The sequence below is a fragment of the Scomber japonicus genome, chromosome 16 (genome assembly GCF_027409825.1).
Source record: "Scomber japonicus isolate fScoJap1 chromosome 16, fScoJap1.pri, whole genome shotgun sequence".
Taxonomy (NCBI): Eukaryota; Metazoa; Chordata; class Actinopteri; order Scombriformes; family Scombridae; genus Scomber; species Scomber japonicus.
In genome coordinates, this window is record NC_070593.1 from 10,421,850 (window position 1) to 10,444,980 (window position 23,131).

Consider the following 23,131-nt stretch of genomic DNA (forward strand, 5'->3'; position numbering starts at 1 on the left):
GAGAGGAAAAGAAGTGGCAGCACTGTAAGTAGGAGGTAACGTGTTCCTGATACATAACATGTTATCTTGTGATGAGGAGGAGAACAGAGGGGGTGGAGGTGGACGAGAAGGAGGTTGCATCTACAAACCGTCTGTCATCTCAACAGTATGGCCTTAAGACAGACAGTTGCGTTTGTTTTGGGTGTGTACTAAGTGTGTGTTTCATGTGTGTTATGCACAGGTCCACAGCTGGATGTAGGAATTGCTCCTAGCTACATCTTTCTGCTGCTGTGATGCTCATTGGTTCACAGTTCAAAGAGTTCTTTACTCTGCAGATGGAGGGATGCGGCAGAGGGAAATGCACACATGCATGCATGCACACAGACACACAGACACACACACACACACACACACACACACACACACACACACACACACACACACACACACACACACACACACACACACACACACAATTTATTTGGGCAGATTTTTTTTCTCCAATGCACGAACCTCGGTACAGATTTGTCCATTTGCTGGAGAAAAAAAATAAACAGTTCAAAGCTCAAGTGCTGCAGGGATATAAGAGAGAAACCTGTGTCTCTTTCTGAAGATGCCAACCAAATCAACAGCAGTGAAAATGCAGGAAGGACTTCCTGCCTGTCACTGCTGTCAAGAGAAATTCCTCACATCTCTGAAGAGTCAGCTTCTTGGGAATAAAAATACATGCACGTATTTTCAGATTGAGAGCTGTCCAGTTTTTGCTGGCAGTTACTGTGAGTTTTTTTCTTTTAAGGTTTAGATCTGCGTTTTCTGATTTAGTTGCATTTTGATGTCATTTTTTGTTCGGTTAATGTTTGTCTCATTGGCTTGTTCTGTGAGGAGGATGTCTTTTATCAGCTTCTTTTGTTTCAACTGACCAAATTGGTTATTCTCTTTTCTTACATCAATGTTTCATCAGGGCCTCGAAATTCACTTCCTACATAAAGTAGAATATGGAAGACAGGCGACTATGCTTCCACGAAGGCACCATGCATTTTAAAGTAGGTTTTTATTAAATACTACTTCAAATTTAGCATATTCAAATTTCCCAGTGACTAATTCCCTTCACGGTGGTTTTATTTCGATCTGCTGTATTTCATCTAACATTTTTATCCATGAGGTGATTTGTTTGGTTTCAGCTTCTGATATCAAATTTAGTCATGTCTTTACTTGTTTTCTGTTATTGCATTTTAAAAGATGATTTTCCTTTCTCTTTTTTTTTATTTTAATGCTGCCATCACCCCCACATATCACCTCAGGGACAAAAATCAGCGACCTTTAAAAGCGAAAAGATAAAGCTTAAATGTGTTTCATGGGAATTGGGCAAGGAGCTGAATAAATCAGTGACACAGAGGGGAAGATGACCAAAACAGATTCTCACTATGCTGTGGAGGCTTTGGTGTCTTTGTTTTGTTTTTTTGACAGCCTTTGTAAATCTTCTAGCTTGGGCTTTAGGACATCGACCCTGCTGCTATATAACTGCTTCCTGCATCTGCATGGTGAAGTGTCAAGGTGAGGGTTGGTACGGAGGTTTGGATTCTGCAGTAAATAGAGTTTTATTTATAAATCAGCAGCTATAATATAATTGTCATGCGTTTATCGTATGCCAGCAGATCTCATGCTCAGTCTGCCAACTCATTTATCCATGTATACATAAAAACAAATGTTCACATTTGAGTAATTTCTTTATTTTCACATGGAATGAGAGCGCTTTTATTGCAGATGGAAGTGTTTTGAGAGACTGAATGTGCTCTGAAGTGAAGAGGGAATCACAGAAAACACTGATCAATGGCAGTGGGAAGCAGTCCTCATTAGAGAATTTAAAAAACGGAAGTTGAGTATTGCAGATAAGAATGAGCTCTGAACAAAAACCCGTGATAGCTTGCGTCATCAAAACAGACATCATCATCATCATCAAAGCATACACATATCATGGAGCCAATTTGCACCTAAGCATGGGTGCATAAACATTGCCTCCTGCACACCTGGCTCATGTCAATACAAAGTGACGAAAGCACAGCCGGTTTCCATGTGCATGTTCTTCCCTTTCATCGTATCTGTCTTCTGGAGGGAACTTAAACCGCACCCACAAGCGTGGCCTAAGGGCGCACGCCCGGCAAGCAAGACCTACCTGGGAAGAATTTGATCTGCAGTTGTTGCCCAGAGCTATTTAAATTGGATTATATGCTAGAACTTTCCTGGTAGGCGTACAAGTTCATATTCTGCTCAGAATGCGAGATTTCAGACTTCTCTCTGGGCAAATAATTGGGATGCAGACGGCGGCAGTTGGTGTCACAGCCCAGAGCCACGGCAAGCCACAACAAGGCCATCAACAAACAAGAGAAAAAAAAGAGATGATCTGCTGAGAGTGAAACCACCTTCCTCATTACTGACTCAGAGTTGTTTGCTAAGTAGCTCCAAAAGATGCTTTAGTAAGAGTCTGTTAGGGCAAGGCGACAAAGGGCGCTTCTAAATAAAAGACCGGAAACTGACACTCATGGCCTATTTGTTTCCTCCTTACAAAAGGATGAGGTGAACAGCAGTGTCTTTGTATTTATTATCCTGTCACAGCTAAATAAAAACCTTCCACTTCCTCTTGCTAACTGAAATTTATTTTATTTTGCGTTGAAATAAAATGTTTTTTTTTATGGGTTATATTAACTTTCCTTGATAGCAGTCCAAAAACTGTACAATAGTGCAGTGCAGCAGGAAAACACTTTGAAAACGAAAAGCATAATTAGCCTTTTCACTGCTGACACATTAAATTAATTTACACATGGATTTTTCATGAGGGCAAATGCAAATTGATTGCTACCTGGCAAGCCAACCAACACACGATTAGAGCCTCTCACACCACCCACAGCTGACTACAATTGAGTGACCTCTCAAGCAAGTTTGACACAGTGTGCATGTGGAGTAAACCGTGATGAAATGAACAGTTGCAGTGAGATTGATGTAATAGTATGTTCAGTGGCTGTACATTATTATTTGTTTTGTGTTTGAATGAAAATGAATGAAAAATTTGATAAAAAAAAAAAAGGGTGAGGCAGTTAAACACAGAACAGACAGTAAAACTGAGGAGTTTCATATGTAACACCACTGATGTTCGAAGTCTTTCAAAGAGGTGAGATCTCCAAAGCTATTACATCTGGGAAAGCAAATGATTCATACATGGTTATTGTATGTGTAGCCATTATAAAAATGTCATTTATTCCTGCACAATTGAGAAGGCTGTTTGTTATAGTGAGTCTTTTTCAGCTAATATTGTACACATATTGTCACAAACCTTGCGTAATATGATGTAATATAATCTAATTGTGACTTTAAATGAATGGTGTCTTCGTTGGTAGCTGAAGATGTTTGGTACAAAATTCATTGTTTGCTCTAAAATTGAACTCATGCAAAAATAAAGAATAACCTCTGGAAATCTGGTGTGTGCAGTGAGATCTGAACTTCTACATCAAAGACGTACCGTGTGGTTAGAAATATGATGCCTATGATAACTCACTGGTGTTGCAGGCTATACTGCTCAATTGCTCCACCAATGTTCTGCCCTTTTTTACCCTTTACTAAAATAGTGATGATGGGCCAATACAAGTCTTACTAGTACTTGTGCGAGACACTGTGGTGTGAGCTACAAGCCTGCACAGACATTTACACTAAATCATGTTCATTGCATTATTCTCTAAAACACCAGGGGGCGTACAAACAAGATATTCTGTAAATAAGCAATAAGTCAACAAGTGTTACCAAAATAATATTATTACTCAACATGGCTACACACATTATCCTGGCTTTCATTGTTGCTGAAAAATTGATCTGTTTATGGGTATTAAAACTACAAATGCAACACAAGAGGAGATGGTCTGTCCATGCCTTACATGCAGACAGACATCTCGTTGGAGAATATAGCTGTATTGTGAGGCTGGTGATGTGTGGATCCTATGTACGAGGAAATGCACTTGAGCTACTTCGGCATATCTGCATCCTGCCTAGTTACAGAAATTCAAAAGGTGCAAGACCAAGTGCCGTGACAACTTGTGAGATGTGAGCATAAGTGAGCATAAACCTGGCTTTGAAAAGTCCCACCAGAGACCTATACAGTGTTTGCAACCTCATAGGCACAACATCCATGTTTCTCTACAGTCTTGAAGGCCATTTAGCTCTACCAGGACAGATGCTTTGCCTTTGCAGGTCATCATGCAACTGAGTGCCCAAGGCAAAAAAAATATATATAAAAAATTCACTCTCTCTCTCTCTCTCTCTCTCTGCCTGTGCGTCATTTTATTTCCACATCATTTAACACCCATCCAAAACAGCATTATTCACACCTCCACCCACAGTTGACTAAATTGACTGACCACTACACAGCTACATTGAGTGTGTTCTATTAGCATTTGTCTGTCATCCTTTACAAATGTGTGTTCTTGTCAAAAGTTGAGAGACTCATCTGAAATTTGAACCCAGGACCTCTCTCACCTCGCTATTGTTTAGTTCAGTGGATGAATAAAAGGGTCAGCAGTTTTTATTTTTGCCTACGCAGAGCTGTTGACGTGTTGACGTGAGGTTGAAGTGTCTTTTGTAACATCAGAGAGCATTTTAAATTATCTTTTTAAACAGAATCATTACTGACTAACCATCAGCTCCGGGCTGACTTATCGCATACTGTCATGTTCATGAACGTGCTCAGTGTGTCTGTTTCTCATCACACACACACACACACATACACACACATATACAGTTCGCTCTCAATAAAACACGTGACCACATATCCATACATACCCTTGATCACAAAATCAAAAGCACATACACACAATCACATGATCTGACACACACATGCTCAACCGCACATGCATATACGGACCACATGCCCACACACTTCTGCACCCGTGTCTAATCTGCTCCCCATAGACTTCCCACCTTATTGATCAATAATTCATCAATCTAATCTTCAATAATGTTCTTAATCAAAGATTCATGTGACAGGATGACTGTGTTGGAATGATTTTAATGGAGAAAAATTTAAGTTGTCTTACAGAGAGAGCCGCAGTATGCACATAATGTAACATGCATGAAGAGGGGACCTATAGGAGGTTGAAGGGCAAGCAGATAGAACCGGAAGAGTCAAAGGTTGGTTTTCTTGTATGGAGCTGTTAGCGATATGCAAGCAGACAACGAAGACAGAGAGTCTAACTATTCTGTGACTCCTCTCTGCTAATGGCTTTAATGAGCTCTCTGGAGTCGCGGCTCTTTAAGACGCAGAAATCCGGAGGAGATCCACAATGAGGGCAAACGGAGAGAATGAAGACATGAAATGAAGTAGATGTAGAGAGCGATTAATGGCGAGTAAATTAATAGAGGTGAAAAGAGTGGCAGGGGAGTGATAATAGCGAAAGTAACGCACATGCATAAGGCTCACACCGGCTCAACCACACACACAGTTGCACGACTAATACACACACACACACACACACACACACACAGTCATAGTCATTCATCAACATTATTCACCGATTTAGGAGCCGTAAAGAAGCTGCAGTTTACAGCAGTCGACATCGCAGCCATTGTAGACACTGTGCTTGTGTTGTTTGGGGTTGACCCATTTTAGATAAACAAAACATCAATAACGCTTTTCTCAGCAAACACACAGTTGTGCGTGCACATACACACACACACACACACACACACACACGAAGTCGTGCGTCTCCCAACTCTCTGCAAGCGGAAGTCAGCGAGGGTGTTTGAAGTGTGTTTGATCAAACAGAGAGTATGCAGCACCACTAGCGGATGCCACAGCCTATACTCCTCACTGCACCCAGAGACAGCAATACACGCCTCCTGTCAATTTTCTCTCCTTCTCTCCATCTCTCACACTCTTCCCTCCATCCTCATCTCATCTTTTCCTCTCTTTTTTTCCCCCTCCATCTCTCCCAAAAGTCCTATGTCCATCTAATCCCTTTTTTTTCTTCCATCCTATTTAAATTTTCAATCGGTTCAAAAACATTTTTGTGCTCATTTCCTTAACAAAGCACATAGTAATTGCTTCAGACTCTAATCTCATTAAAAACGTGATATCATTTGGACCAGTTCTTTTCTCCTCCTATTTCATATCACATCCTTATCTCAAAAAAAAGAAAAAAGAAAAAAAAATATGAGGAAGCTCCTCAGAGCCATATTCCTTGTTAGTCAAATACAATTCACCACTGTGCATAAACTAAAAATATATCCATTACTATCTCTTCCTTCCTTCCCTCCTTTCCCTGGCTTCACCTCAGGCTTTGGATGATTGGTGCCACTGTGAGCCTCTCTTCACCCACATGTGTACATACATCCACAGTGGGAAATGAAAAAATGCAGACAGTCGAAGTTTCTGCAGCGGCTCTGTTTGTTCAGAAGCTGATACCTCCTGTAAGGAAGCACGCTCTTCTAGTGCAACAGCTATGGAGGATGTCAACACAAAGCCTGGTAAAGAACAGAGCCCTCCTGCAGCCCCTTCAGTAATCAGGGATGAGAGGAGGTGGGAGAGGAGGGAGCAAAAAGGGGGAAGCCGAGAAAAGAGGAGCCCAGCAGTCGCCTCAGAACTACACAAGAGGCGAGGAAAATTTGCCAGGCTTTGATTGGGCTCTTCAAACCGGTGTAAAGATCTTTTTTTTTTTTTTTACCACTGAAGCCAACACTTTTACACACTCCCTAAACACCCACATAAAATAGGCAAAGAAATAAAGAGGTGCACATGTATCCACACGCTCACATACGAACATGATGGCATGCAGGTGCTTGCAGTCACACATACAGACGCCAAAAAAATATATATATAAAAAAGAAGAGATGGACAAAAAAGAATGAATGGACAAATCCACTCTTTTTTGACACAACATCTCACTGCAACTGTGTGAGTGAGTTAGGGGTGACACCTCAAAGAATGGAGCAATCAGTGGAGAATCTCCTCAGAATCTCCTCTCTTTCTATTTCTAATGGAAGAAAGGACAGAGCTGCCAAAAAAAAAAAAAATTAATAATGTTCTCAGATGTCTTCTGTCCTTCTTTATTTTCTACAGAGAGGCAACAGAAGGGAGAAAATAAGAATCTTAATGGAGTGCTCTGATTCTCAAAAACCTTCTTGATGGAGAGTGAGGTGGGGGAGTTGGTGGGTGTGTATGTAGGAAGGGAGGGGGTGTAAAAATTTGGAATAGAGTGGGTGACTCATCATGGGCTTTTCATGGTTATCATTGTCTAATCATACTGTCTTTAAAATCATCATCATCATCATCATTAAAATAATCTCTATAAGTATCAGTATCATCATTACTATACTAGTCAACAACATATGTCTTCATCATCATCATCATCATCATTGTAATCATTTATCAGCGACTTTTCTTGACCACCATCCTACCATGAAAATCAGTTTCAGGATTTAAAAAAATAATTTTCTTCGTTATTATTTGAAAAATACCACTGCAATTATCATCATCATCATCATCATCATCATTAGACCACAATACTTATTTTCATAATTAGTATCATTTTCACTTTTACACATGTCACTACTGCTACCACTAACACAATAACCACCACCACCACCACCACCTTCTTCTTCTTCATCATCTTCATCATTCCAGTGTATTTACACCAATTATACCATCATCATTACTGTTATTATCAACAACACAGTCATTGTCATCATGCCATTAGAGCTACAACTAACAATTATTTGCATTACCAATTAATTTGTTATTTTTATTCTTGACTAACTGATTAGGGGTTTTGGTCTGTAAAATGTCAGAAGATGGTGAAAAATGTCAATCACTATTTCCCAAAGCCCAAGATAACCCAAATGTCTCGTTTTGTCCTGACCAACAGTCCACAACCCAAAGACACTCACTTTCCTCTGATAGAGGTCGTCCTCTATCAGAGAAATACTCACATTTAAGGAGCTGGAACAAGAAAGATCAAAACGTTTGGTGATTCATTTTCTATCAACTTCAACACGATGATCACTTTCATAATTTTTATACATTTTCTGAAAATAATTTAACCTCTGTCCACCTTATCATTACTGCCACCACCTCTGTCATCATCGTTATCTTCATCACACCGGTGGTGATTATAATGATAATCAATTTATCCCTATAAGCATCAGTGTCATCCCCATCATTGCTGCTGTCAACAACACAGACATCACCTTCATAATTTCTACTTATTTTTATCACTACCTTTCTCACCTGACCTTTCTACCACTTCCTTTTCCTCATCACACCAGTGTGATCACTATGATCATCAATGTAATTTCTATTTGCTCCAATTCATAGTCATTTGTCATTTTCAAGTTTCCTTCTCATCACCATCATCGCCATCATGCCATGAGAGTCAAATTTACAATTCTTTACCATTTTAAATATTACAAGTACAACATACTTTCTGCTGCTGCAGATGCAACAGACACCTCTGGAAATAAAAATATATGTACAATCAATGTAATGAACAAAAAGCACATACAGTGTAGTTTTGTATTGCTGATTTGTGATGCATGTTATTTGTATTGTGCTGTATTTACTTTTATCTGTGTTTATTATCTATGTTCTAATCTATTCCCTCATCCTCCTGATCACTACTGCGACTGTCATCATTACATCATCATCATCATCATCATTTCCATTATCATAATCAACATCAAATGAAAACATGGCTGTGATTGTCCCTATCACCATCACAGTCACCACCCTCGTTTTCCTCATCAAAATTTTAATCACTATCGTTACGTTCCCTGCTGTTTTCATTCTCCTTTCATCATCTTCGTAAACATCATTAGCATTATCCAAGGAGGGGTGAATCAGCTGGACTTGGTTGTAGATCTACAACCAAGTCCCCATTCTGGATAACCATGACCTGGGTGACTGGGAATCTTCACAGACATCATTAGCATTATCGTGATGATCAATGCTGATTTTAAATAAAAGGCAAATAGTTGTTGTTTTTTGTCAGTTGGCTTGCTGAGAATTTCAGTTTGAGGACAGTTTATCAGCCTGATGGAGAGAGCTGGTTGGTAAACTGAACTTCTAAAAGCAGAAACTCATCAAGAAGTACTTTTAATTAATCTTGAGGGGGAAAAAATGAACAGACAGACAAACAAGAGTACAGTTTAGGTGCAGAGAGACTATGTTGACCGCACATGAGGTCCAGATCATCTCCTCAGTCTGGTCTGGTTAAAATGCAAATAGCCCAAAACAGCCGTTGTAAAAAAGGTCTTTTGTCCCTGAGGCTGTCAGCATCCTCAACAACACCAGATGAACTATTGCAACTGCATTGTATTGAATGGATCCCTACCTGTCCTGAATGTGTAATGCTTTATTATGTGCACAGTTTTAATCCGTGTGTTTATTGTGTTTACTACGCTGAGGCCGAGGACAAATATCCAGCCAGGATTGGACAATGATGATAGATTATATCATCATCGTTATCATCACACCTCTGCTGTCACCCTCATCCATGTGTTCATCATCACTCGTCCTATCAGTATCACTGTCATCCTATCAGAATGATCAATATCATCACCGTCGTCATCATCACCTCCTCTCACCCTCTCTGTCTGGAGGCATATAAGATTAGTGGGCAGTTTTCCTATATAAGGCCCTCAGAGTCTTGCGTAGAATTAGCCCAGGATTAGACTGGAGGTGAGGATTATTCTGTAGGTCAGAGGGAAAATTGCAGTTCAGACAAAATTACACATCCACTGAACCAGAAGGTCGCATACAAATGGACACCTTGGAGAGTCGTAGAGGAATCAGAGGGCTGAGTTTATTAGCAGCCTCGGAACGAAGCAAAATTATGTAGCGACAAAATCAGGAGAGCACTGTAACATCTGTTGGTTCTGCCTTATTATGTCCCATTAGCATAGTGTAAAATGAGGGGTTTGTTTATAGTGCCCCCATTCTGAATCAAACCAAAGGTAGTGGGGTGTCCATAGCTGGCTTGCAGATAGACGATTTTTCCCTGCCTTGTCTGATGGATTACAATGCAAATGATTCACTTGCTCTTTCTTTTGTTTGACTCTCCACTCCTACTGTTTGAAAATCTACTGGGGATTTTTTTTTCATTTTTTGGATGAAGATGAAAAACTGGTTTTCATTATTGCTCCAGAACACGCACATGGTGTATGAGTGCACGTGTGATGCCATTGTGCAGTCTGACAAGAAGAAAATAACCCTGCTGTTCATAAATACATGATCCAAAACATTTTTTAGGACGAACTCGATTGCCAAATTGTTTTGTATAAAAAAAAGAAAGAGAAAAAAGGTGATTATCAGTGTGAAAGTTACTGGGGTCACTGAGTTTAGTTTTACCTGTGATGATGCCAAGTGGAAAACGGGGAGGGGCAGTATTCACATGACTAAAATCCAGCTTTTACCTTATCCTTCCATTTCCAAAGCACATCTTCTTTTCCTCCATTTTAAATGCCAACTTTATCATTCTAAAAGCTGTGCGCACCGGAGGGCATCTTTAACACTGGGCGAGGCTCCATGCTAAAGGCCAGTGTATCCCCATGTAAAACCAGCCCCTCGACATTCACCTGCTGGGATCATCCAACCGTGCGTTTATAGTTGCTTTCTCTCCAACTATGCTGCTGTATGTCTGCCTGAATCATACTTCTAGAAGTAATCTTCCTCTTCTTCCATATTTTTCATCACCCTCGATTTCCGCCACTTTCCCTCTCTTTTTCCACCTAATTTCCCTTTCCTCTGCATCTCTCCACCTATGCTTTGATTCTTATTCTTACACCACAAACTATCCCTAAATTCATGGTGCTTCTTCTTTGAAAAGAAGATTTTAAGAAATTCAAGTGGTTTTCTCTTTGTTATATATTCAACTTTTTGTCCTTCTTCATATTCATGCTCTGAGTGTCCCTAATCCTTCAAGTAGATCTCTCTATTTCCCTTTCACGTTTTTGTCTTTTTTGTCTCTCAGGGCTAGTCTGAGGCGTAGCCAGACACAGTCTATGTGTTATTATCAGTCTCCAGCTGGTCTATATGAAGAGTGAGCGGCCAGGGTCCCATCAGAGTATCAGTCAGACAGAACTGAAACGGTCCTATTCTTTCACTCGGCTAACACAATCAGCACAACCAGCCGGGACCTGAGGAAAAGTATTAGAGGGGAGTGGAAACAAGGATGGAGCACGAATGACAATGCGCATTGTTCACTATGTATTGAGTGCAGTCTGGCGTGTTTCATATTCTGAGCTTGTATCTCCCTATTTTGTCCTCTCTTATTCATGCTTTCATTCTTTCATCCTGTCTGTTGGCCTCTCCGTCTCTTCTTAAAACCCCCAGCTCTCTATCTCCTGGCTCGAACTGTTTCTCTCTCTGTCTTCATTAAAAACAACAACTCCTGGGATCTCCCCAGGTTGTTTCGGAGTGCTTACATCATCATCATCATCACCATCACTGCCATAGTCATTATCATCAACAAACCTCATTAGCGGAAGGTAGCAACAGAAGCGGCAAGCACTGCAGCGTAATATCTTTACTTATTCTTTCAACCTGCTCCTCTGCATGAACAATCAAACGTGGTGGGAAGATAAGTAAACAGTTCATATTGCATTAGAGATACGGAGCCATGCTGCTGACATACTAAACAAATCATTACACTCCTATGGGCAGATCAAGTGACAGTGATATTTTCAGCATGCGCAGACACTTTGGGGCAGGATTGAAAATCAGAAAAAGGGCACCTTTCTCTAAAAAATGCATGGCAGAGGTCTGGTTTCATGTGCTCTGGGGGAAGATTTTTTTGGGAGGTGGGGGGCCTACTTTGAAAAAGAAACCATTTCTAAGACAAGGATTATGATTCTAAGCCACTACCTTCATACCTTCATAACAGAAAGAATAAAATTCTTAATCCTAAAGTGAAAGGAAGATATTGTTGCAACAGTGAAATGAAATCATGCGGCTCGAGATTTTTCTCCATCTCGCATTGATTTCCTGTTCTAATTGTTACATGCACTGACAGAAGACACATGACACATGACTGGCAGTGCAAATTAGCACATGGAGCCGGGTTGCCACCGGCTTGTCATGGAGAGGTGTTCAATGGCAGATCAAGTGTCATACATGGTAGAAATAGAAGAGGAAAAAAACAACCCAAAAATATTTTCCCCCAAAAGTTGCAGAATATATTACCAGTTTACTAGGCGTGATTTTCCTCCATGCACCAAATTTTGTTATTAAAATACAAAAAACAACCAACAGCATACCCTGAATAAGGATTGAATGAGAATGTTTGCTGTGATTTCATTAGCAAACTTTAGTTTATTTCATGGTGGCTGACAAAGCAATATTTTCATCTCAGCTAGTTTGTCAAGGGTGACAAAGTCTAGAGCTAGTGATTATTTTCATTAGCAATCAGTTGTTTACATTTTCCATTACTTAAGTAATTGTTTGGTATAAAAAAATGACAGAAAATAGTAATACAAATGCACATGACTCTTACCTAGAACCCAAGCTGATGACTTCAAATACATCTTTTCAAAGCAAACATTTTGCAAAGATTTTGGCTTTCTCACAGCAGGAGAGGCACAGGTGTAATTAATCACATTAACAATACTGTGCCTGCGAGTCAGCATGCACAGTGAGCATGGTTCCACAACACATAAATGGAATTAAGGCATCATTAATATTAGTAGCTATAAGTCAAATTGTCTGCTTTAAGAACAGTATAGCTATAATCAAATTAGAATGATGTAATATAAAGAAACACATCAAATATTTTTGAGAGGCTGAATCTGATCAATATTTGACATTTTATCTTGATAAATTACTCTAACATAAAGGGATTATCCTTGATAGCCCTTGATACTATAGATATACTATTATCCAACTGAATTTAAATTGTCTTTTTCTGTCTACTACAGCATACATATCTGCTCTGTCATGTGTTCACCGTAAGAAAACCTCAAAAATCAAAGGGACATATTTATTTATGATGTGTCTCCTAGTCTTACATTGGATTGATAAAATACCATTCTGTCATCCACTTACTGAGCTGGTCTCCTTTTTTCATATCATATGAAGCAGAGCAGATGATCACACTGAGCCTGATAGCATCCAGCTACACAACCCAATAGACACAAATGCTGAACAACAACCCACATTAGCTTTCAAAAGTCTTCTTTTTTATCTACATTTAAAAACATGAAAATACATCCTGTCCTGCTCCTTGGCTTGTTGAGTGAGCCACCAAAAAAAAGAAAAAGCATTCACAAAAGTTTGCCACTAATGTCAGTTAGCAGGCTCGGTAGCTAATTAGCACATTAAACATTAAAGGTTGAATATGTAGAATATTTATTAAAAGCTATATTTAAAAAAATAATAATACAGCCACGGGGCGTTTTGAGGGGTACAGAATGAAAGTATTGCTTTTCTATAAAAAAAAAAAAAAAAAAAATTAGTCTGAATTAATATTTTTAAAATTTTTTGACGGGTTCGACAATGACGTTCTGTGTACATTGTACCAGCCAATTAGCGGCCGGAATTGCGGGTTGCCAGGGTTGCCTGTTGTTCCGGTGCAGCTACTGTAGGCTGGCACTGGGTGAAATGGAGTTGTAAACAAGCAGAGCCCTGTTGGACTTACTAAAACCAGCGTTTTTTGCTCTCAAGTACAACTTTTCATCACAAAACTTCGAAGGTAAGACAGAATATCTGTTAGTAGCTGTAAATAAGTGGTTGTTTACCTTTGTATGCTGCTGGTTCACTGAGTTTTTAGCGCAATAATAGTGGTACTGTTGAACTCACCAGGGTCTTAGCTTTCATATGAGATGCTATTTGTTTGTGTACCATGAAGTATCAAAACGGTAGCAATGGAAATGTGGAGAGTGGGTTGACTTTCTGACGCTATGCGGATTTTGATATTTGATCATTAACCTCTTAACGCACGCTGTTCCGCTCACGGGACGGGACGGATGTTAGGAGGTAGCCACACGTTCTTCTGAATGTTTTAAACACCAACCCTTAAACATATATACTCATGCCGTACATTGTTGGAAAGCTTAGATTGTTCTGATTCATTCAAGACCACTCACGACTTATATGGTTGCTCACAGCCGTAATGGTATTAGCGATTAGCTCGGCTAGCCACTCAGCTAAGTGAGAAAAGCTATAATGCCTACATACCTTCAAAGTCTTCCCTTTATCCACAACGATCATCTTATGACACAGGACTTTCTGTACAGCTCGCCAAGTATCCATTCTTGTGAAATATGAAATCCGTTTTCATAAAACCGGAATACTTTCCTCAACATGTCCATGTATTTAGTCCAACACGTAATGTAATAACACAAATAACAAACCACAAACGGTCCGTTTACGTCATTTCCTGACCTGCACGTCCATCTCAGAGTACACGTGACTAGATGTTTACGACCGTGAGCCTCTCCTGCTTCTGACGACACCACACACAAGCCAATCGGTGTTTAGGATTAGGCAGTACATGCAGAGACATTGCTGCTACTCCCACTGGCGTTTACAATGTAATGTACCTCGGTGGTTTCAAGTCAGTTACAGCGAGGGTATGTTCGCTTCCTGTTTTCAAAATAAAAGCACCAACTCTATCGTTATGGTTTTCTTAATAATAAAAGGCAACGGGTGTTTTATTTTGTGAAAATGACCGGAAGTGCGTTACTCGCTACGGCTAACTTGAGTGGCTCCGAATTCGCAGGAACAAAACTTTAAGCAGATGTTATTTGGACAAATTAGCGTCACATTGTGGATCTAAAGGGCTACTTTCTCACCTAAAAAGGTTAGACATGTGGATAAAGTGGTATATTTACAGAGTTAGAGCTAAAATAAAATACGGCACCGGACCTGGCAACCCGACTGCTGGAATTACTTTTTGGTTGTTGCGACTACGATCTCGAGACATTAGATGGCGTTGTTCTGCTCATTCTACATATTCTACCTTTAAACAGCATGTTCGCATACCTTAAAATGTCACTTCAGACCTGTTACATGCTGGTTTGATGAATTCTCTTCAAAATCCCTGTTAGTGACTGTCTGTCTATATCTTTAAGTTTGTTTTCTTTGTCTCAGTTCTATATACAGACTAAGCGTAGGCTGTATAAGAAAGTAATGGACGTAGCCACCGTGACGTCACCCATTGCTTTGTGGACTACCATTTTGAAGCCTTGAGTTTGGCCAAGTTTGGACCGACTCATCTAGGTTTTTTGGCCAGAAGTGATGAGAGGTGACCATATTTGGATGAGAGCATGGAGCTGTGCAGGAGCTCCCCAGGGTCCAACTAAAGCACCTCAGGTACTGCTGTGGTAGTGACTTGTCAATCACAAGGTAGCTATGCCTTAAAGCATACCCTGCTTTACCGCCTATTTTACTCCAAATTGGGCCATAGTTTACAAAATGAACATCATGCTGTATTGAAGACTTGGAACAATGAATGAGGATATAAACTCATAATTAAAGTATTTACCGAGGTAATAAATCAAATTTAAAGTAGGGTCATTTTCCCTTAGACTTCTATAGAAACTGACTTCTTTTTGGAGCTAGTTAGAGAGAATGTGGATTTAAGGCACTTCTGCATTGGCTTCACTTTTCAGACCCGCAGCTATCTACTTGGGAGTAACACCAGTAGCCTGCCAGCTAATGTCAATCAAACACATTTCCAACATGCCCACCAATTTGCTAAGATAAAAAGGAGCATTTCTTATATTTTTCCAAAGACATTTTTTTCTTAATTGGATAAAATAAAATTAAAAAGTCATTATTTTTGACTACAAAGAGGGACCATTAAATGCAATTTCAGTTGGACTTTAATATGTCCTCAGGTCCTGTTTGGTGGGAATATATTGAGGCATAATCCTTTTTTGGCAACATAACCAATACGTTTTTTTTTATCAAAATGGTAATTGTTGATTGTGAGACTTGAAAGAACATACTAATATTAATTCTTGTTTGGGTGACTCCTTCAATCTAAAAGTCAGGAGGTAGTAAGTGTTTAATCATACATGGCACTGTTGTGATAAGTCTTAGCTTTTGTTTGTTTAGAAGATCCATACAATTACACTGTATGTTTCCTTTCTTTCAGCTGAGATAGTTCAAATAACAAATATAATAAAAAATCCATATGGCCAAAAATCACAGACAGGTTTCGACAATCAAGTCTTTGAGTTTCATACCATAATTACCTGATATGGTAGTTTATTTTACATCAACTGCCAAACTCTTTCATTTTAATTCCCCTGAATATTTAGATGACCTCCTCCTGCCAATCACCGTATTAAATCTGCTGATGACTAAGATCAGCCTCACTGGATCTTGTTATGTAACTGTGTCTCCTGCTGACAAGGGAGAAATAATTTGCGAGGTAGGAGCCCTGACTTTAATTACTTGAAGTATCATTTTTAGCTCGATGTGAGAGGCTCTGCTGGATTCCACTGATAACTCTTGAGGCTCCCTATATGAAACACAGTAGTGCTGACATCTGAATCAAACACATACATGGTCCAATCATGTAGGTCATAGTAAGAACATGTAACCTGATGTTAGTGCAGCTTTCTGTGTGTATGTATAGAAAGAAACGTTGCCTGAGGCGGTGTGGACAGTGCAAGGTCTTGTGCAAGAAAAACACTGTAACCGCATCCCAATGGGACAAGAGAGGAAAGGGGGGGAGGGGAGGGGGGGTGGTGGTAGTGAGAGTAGTCGTGATACAAGAGAGAGGAGATAAGAAAGAGTGAAAGATGAGAGCTTGATAGAAAGACACAAAGACAGTAAGACAGAGAGGAAGAAAGATGGAGAGAAAGAGAGATTGATGGTGATGGAGTGGGTGGTGTTAGTAGTGGTGGTGGCGGTAGTTGAAGATGGATTTAACCCAGGGGCAGGTTTTCACTCCGACAAACTGTCAGTAACCGAGTGGGGGTGACTACAAGTCTACATGTAAATTGGATGCAAATCTATGTGAGTGTGTGTGTCTGTATGTGTGTGGTAGAGCTGAGGAAGTGAGAGTGACTACACATATCACTGGGCGCCACAGGGGACACGACAAAAAGACAGCGTGTGTGGGTTTATGTGTGTATGGACAGTGTGTTTGTTACATGTGTGTGTGTGTGGATGCATGTGTGCGTGCGTTTAAAACTTTCTATGTGCACTGGCATATGTATGTATATGTGTGTGTGTGTGGGTGCGGGGGGTTCTCTGTGCATAAAACACTTCTTCGTCAAAGGCTGTATGAGTTCATGTGTGTGTGTGTGTCTCCAAGGAGATAGATTCTGTCCCATAGTATGAGTGTGTCGTCAACCATCAGTGCTTCTCACTGACACGGAGTTCCTCAAAGACGCAGAGATGAAGAGAGAGGAGAGAGGAGGAACAAAGAAGAAAAGGAAAAGAAAGTCTTTTGAAGGATAAACCATGGGATTAGATAAGGTGCTCCTTCTGGACCATTGAGCCAGTGTATGTGTGTGTGTGCGTGAGGGTGTGTATGTGTGTGGACGAGAGCCCATTGCTCTGAGCACATTAGCTGCTCGGGGTGAACAAAGCCCCCTCACCTGCAAGCTTTATAATATGGGCCTAGGAGCCAGAAGGGGACTCAGTGTGTGTGTGTGTGTGTGTGTTTGTGTGTGTGTGTGTGTGTGTGTGTGTGTGTGTGTGTATGCACGATGGACGAGTAAATAGAAAAAATAGAAGCTGCCTAACCATTGTATTCAAGGGACAGCAATTCTGGTTATAGTTGTGTGTGTGCGCGTTTGTGTGTGTGTGTGTGCGTGCGTGTGAGTTTGTGACCTACATATAGCTGCCATTGGTGTGGCCGTGCATACATGTATGAATGTGTGTGTTCCTTGCATGTTCCTTCCTGCATGTGGCATAAATCCCTTTATGTGGGTCTGGGAGATTTCCAGATCCTGTTCTAGTGTTGCAGTATTGTTGTGATAATGTGTGTTATGGTACTTTGTTACTGTGCAGCATCACATATCTCATCACAACAGGAGGATGGACAACACTCAACACTGAGAGTGTGCGAGTGCTGCTCCCCACCGTGACCAAAAGTGGCTGGAGCTGTTTGAATTGGATTATCTGATACATTTTCTATTATCCAGCAAGACCTTGAAAGATATAGGCCTGCTGAGAGCCAGAGCCCTCGATATAAAGGGTTGAGCCAATTTGTGCTATGCCTCCTCTCGTAACTAGGAGCATTTGGTTAACTCGTTTTATTTACTTGCCTGGGTGAGTCTCTTTGAGATAAAGGCACTCCTAAACAGACCTGGCCAACAAATTGCCAGTACAATTCATTAACAAGTTAAAAAAACAATTAAAACGTGTCAGTGTGGAGGGTGATGAATCCCAGAGAAGCACACGAGAGAAAAGTAGAGCAAGCAAGACTGTGGTAGACAGAGAGGAAGTAGACAAACATTAATGGAAGCAATTGAAAAATATCATCAGTATTGAGAAATATGGGGCAGCAGTGTCCATAGCAACAGAGGAAAAACACAAAGATAGTCTCAGGTTTTTTGCGATTTTGAAATATGTGCTTTTGAAACTTCTACCACCCCGCCAATAAAATGGGGCCGAATAGAATTTCATTTCTGCTGCTCAAAACATTGGAAATTAAATTTGGAAAGAAGTTTACATGGGGACAACTTGTTTGAAGTATCTGGGGCATCATCGTTGCAAAGACAAGTTGATACTGCAACTTTTAAATGTAGTGTTTTCAATGCACTGAGCACTGCACCACTGTTGTATTTGGGTGGTAGCAGAAACCTAACTCAACATCTCAGCATGTAACTACTATCTATATGTCTAGAGCCATGTCAAAATAAAAATAAACTATTGTAATTGAGATGAAATGATCTTTTAAAAGAACTTTAGTGATGATACCTGGCAGCAAGTATAACACATTTGTACAGCTACTAAGCAGATTGCAAAGCAAATTAATGTCACATAGGTCATTCGTCACATGCTACAGTGTAGTTACAATTAGTAAACGGATCCAATAATAGATCCTGTAAATGTTCAATATAATACACCAACAGGTGCCTCATTAAGCTTAGGGACATAGTGTAGCTGAAGTAGCCAGCACTATTTTTGGCAGTACTTCAAATAAGTTATCCACTGTGTTATGACATGTCCTTTCATGCATCTTTCTTCTTTGGAAACAGAAAATGTATGCTGATGCTAAACAAAAAAGTCATAATGTGATTATCAATCCAACAAATTCCATGTCAGTACTTGTGACCTTTTTAGAGAACCGCTCTACTCATGTTGTTTTTTGTGAGAGCAAACTTTTGATGAACACAAGAAACAACACATCGTGATAACTCAATACAAGCTGTGTGCTTGGTGTTGTGTGATCAATTAAGATGCACAGCTGTTCATTTTACCAGCTGTTTGTGTCATTTCCGTGCCTCAGACAGTAGCTTCTGTTTGGACGTGATGCATTATTCCTGCATTTAGTCTGTGAGCCACTCATCAGTTCTCATTGAATAAATCTCTTATCCAGTGTATTAACCAGGTGACAAGTAAGATGTTTTAGAAATATTTGTGCAGGAATTATACTTCATCTGTCAGATATTATCCTACATTAAACATGTCATGGAAGACATGAGACTGCATTGAGAAAGTTAATTTTACATTCTAGTTTCTTTTTTTTCTCCTTCATTAAATTTCACCTCGGGAATACTAAATCACTCAACATACCGCAGTTCAACTTCATGTTTAGCTAATTATGGCTTAATTATGGTGTTTGGACCACTCTTATCTTGGAAAAACAAGCTGGATGGAGACACATATCATTTCAACAGCATTTACTGATCCCCAACCTTCATCACATCCCTTTCTCTCAATCTATTCACAAGTTAGGAAAGTAATATGTAGGTATTTTTAAGGAAAATCTACAGTTACACTGAAATTAATGTGATCGCTGAATAATCTAGCAGTAAACCTGGACAAACTGTAATGTTGTTAACACCATAAATATACCTTTCATATGCCAACCTACTGCATTAATTAACTTTCCTTCATTTGGTAGTTTTGGCCGTCATGTGTATCAGTTAAGATAAAGCTGTTTTCACTAAAGTTGTTGCTGATATCTCGAAACCTTGCAGCATTTCTACGAGTCAGACTGGGCAGGAAATGAGCAGTCAGACGATCAGACAGGTTATAAACAATCTAAAGTGTTCAGACACATTATCGAAACCACTTAATTGGGAGGTTAAACCACAAATGAGTGCACAAAATGTCAGAAATAATCCCTCATTGCAAACTGTGGAAAACTATGTGCACGACTACACCTAAGTATGGTAGCCTATATATGGTGATGGATGTTTATAACGCACAGTTTGGGTAATAATACCTGTCCAAATGTCTGATTGCTTGTGTTTCTTACCCCACTGGAGTTCTTTTCAGAGATGCAGTTGAATTTTCAAATCTCAGCCACCACTGGCATGGTGAGTATAGTCCTATTATACCCAAAAAGAAATACAGCCAAAGCTAGGAAAATAGACCCAGCTTGTAATAAACTGGAACTATCCCACAAACTGGCTAGATTTTGGTGTTTGAGCCCTCGTCTCTTCGCCAGTGGCCTAGTCTCTCAAAAACGTGTAGTAATCGTCAAAGTTTAGAAATAGAATTATCTTCATATTAAAGTTGAGGAATCAATATTGTCAGTGGAAGGTCCTCACAAGTACAGCGGGACAGGATTTTGTGTGTGTGCGGAAAAAGGGCGCAGCATGAGCAATGACAGTGCCAGGGTCTAACAGGGGGAACCAACCTCGCCAGGGCTCCAGAGTCTAGATTCATTGCTTTAGTAGCAATGCATTTTTGATGTGCCCCCTTTTCTGCTTCAGCTTCCCCGTACGACCCTGGCGGAATAACAGCGCCCCCAGCAACCGTCCATACAACTTAAATTTACCCTGTGACGTTTGCAATGTGTAGGTGTTCGTGTGTGTGTGTGTGTGTGTTGAAAAAGGAGCACAGAGACGAGAAAAGTAAGACAGAAAGAGAGAGAGGGAGACAGCGAGAAAGGGAGAAAATGTTCCCCTTTGCCTGTTAAATATTTGAGAAGCCTTCTGTGGAAAAGTGATGCAGTCAGGGACAGGCCTGTTAGCTCAGTGTGTGTGTGTGTGTGTGTGTGTTTGGTTGATGCAGAGAGAGAGACAGTGCCGTTAGTTTGTACTAATTCAGCTGTGAGAGAGCAAGAGGGAGCACTTTCACTGTTTATTTATCTACCTGGGAGAGAGATAGGGAGGCCAAAAGGAAGAGAGAGAGAGAGAGAGAGAGCAAGAAGAAGAGGAAGTGGTGAGAAAGAGAGAGAGAGGAGAAGGCTGGCCAAGTTGTCACAAACTATTAGACAGACGGACCCAGTGTGCTCTGCCCCATATCAATGAGAAAGGCCAGGCTAAAGACAAGTGTGTGTGTGTGTGTGTGTGTGTGTGTGTGTGTGTGTGTCTGTGTGTGTTTTAATGTGCGCATCTAAAGTGCTCGTGTGTTTATGTGTTTGTTTATTTATTGATGTGGTTTTTGCACAAGTGCTTGCAATTGAGAGAGAAATAATGTGTGCTTGTGTTTACTGGCACAAGTCGCTGAAAGTGGCAGAAAGAAAGGTAAAGTCTTTGTGTGTCAATGTGTGAATGTGTGTGAGAGGGGAACAACGAGAGAGGGAGTAAATCTACAGACACTGATGAGAAGAGGAGGCAGGATGCCCTCATTGTCTAAGACAAAAGGAGCTTCTTGTGCCACAGAACAAAATATCCAGTGCGCTTGCACATGCACACACACTTCCACTTGCCCCCTATATGTGTCTGTTGGTGTGCGCTTTCTCATTGTAAAAAACATCAATAGTAAAATATTTGACCAACACTTTGCTGAAACTGTGAGAAATTGGTTAAAATGTAAAAAAAAACACTGATGTGGTCAGACAGCATGTGTTAAAAAAACAAAAAAACAAGTGTTCCTTTAAGATATCAAGGTTCCGCTGCATGCTGGGAATGTTTATAATTATTTTAAGAGCCATACACGTCAGGGACGTAGACAGCAAACAGTGTTTCAAAAAGACACACACACACACACACACACACACACACACACACACACACACACACACACACACACACACACACACACACACACACACACACACACACCTTTAAGAATAACTCCTACTAAAACTCACTTGGGGTTGGAGCTGTTCCAGTAGACAGCATGTCTGTCAAATATGATCTTCTCTTCTGCCCACACGGACACCCAGGACAGTATGGTCAGCACCACCACCTCCATCACACACCTTTGCCCGAGCTGGTACAACATCATAGACATCCAGGGGGAATCTCTCTCTCTCTCTCTTTCTCTACCTCTCTCTTTCTAAGTGGGATCAGGCTTTCACTGCGCTGCTGCTGCAGAAATCCCCTCTAGATCATTAATGTCCGTGCGCGCGTCTTTGGACAAATCGGATCGGCGGCTCATGGATCGTTAACTGGCTTGGCGCGAGTTCAGATAACCCAAAGGGTGTTTCAAGTCATACTGAATGGCTGAAATTCACTTTCAAACTTGGTCGGCCGCAGACAGAACAACGGAATTCACATGTTATTTACAAGCGCGTCGTCGGCGGGATGCTGCGAGTGCGTCTCGTCTGCAAGGTCCGAAACTTTTCTCCCATTACGCGCAGCCGGGGGGAGATGGATGCGCCAACGGGATTAGATCCTCTCTGTCTCCAAAAAACAAAACGATTATTTAGACTCCAGAATTCATCCGAGGTTTGTAATATGATCAGTGATATCGTTGCACAAAAGCAGACATAACACCGGCCGTCATATTTGTTTATCTGTGTTGGGCATTCAGCCTGGCGTGTGCTTTGTTCCGCTGCTCTCACAACGCAAATCTATTCACAGGCTAACCAAGAGCCTAAAACTGCACGCAATTGACTTTTTTTCTCTTGAAGCAGTTCAAGGAAATACATCCAAAAAAAAAGGACCAAACATGCGCTCCTCTCCCGTTATTTTCTGTCCAAACTTATCACACTGTAAGAACTGCCAGACGAGAGCATCCTTCCTCACACAGCAACGGGCTCTCGCAGCATCTCAACTTGGTGATCCCTCCGCTGTCACTGGCTCTAATCCAATG

At 40.5% G+C, this 23,131-nt stretch overlaps 1 protein-coding gene across 1 annotated transcript in view; it reads right to left on the bottom strand.

Annotated features, from left to right (window-relative positions):
• The window catches only part of efna2a (ephrin-A2a), a 79,027-nt gene extending 56,700 nt beyond the window's left edge, over nt 1-22,327 (bottom strand). Inside the window, exon 1 of the mRNA XM_053335829.1 lies at nt 22,185-22,327. Coding sequence (XP_053191804.1) covers nt 22,185-22,327 — 143 coding nt within the window. The remainder of the gene's footprint in view (nt 1-22,184) is intronic.
• Between the last annotated feature and the right edge of the window lie 804 nt (nt 22,328-23,131).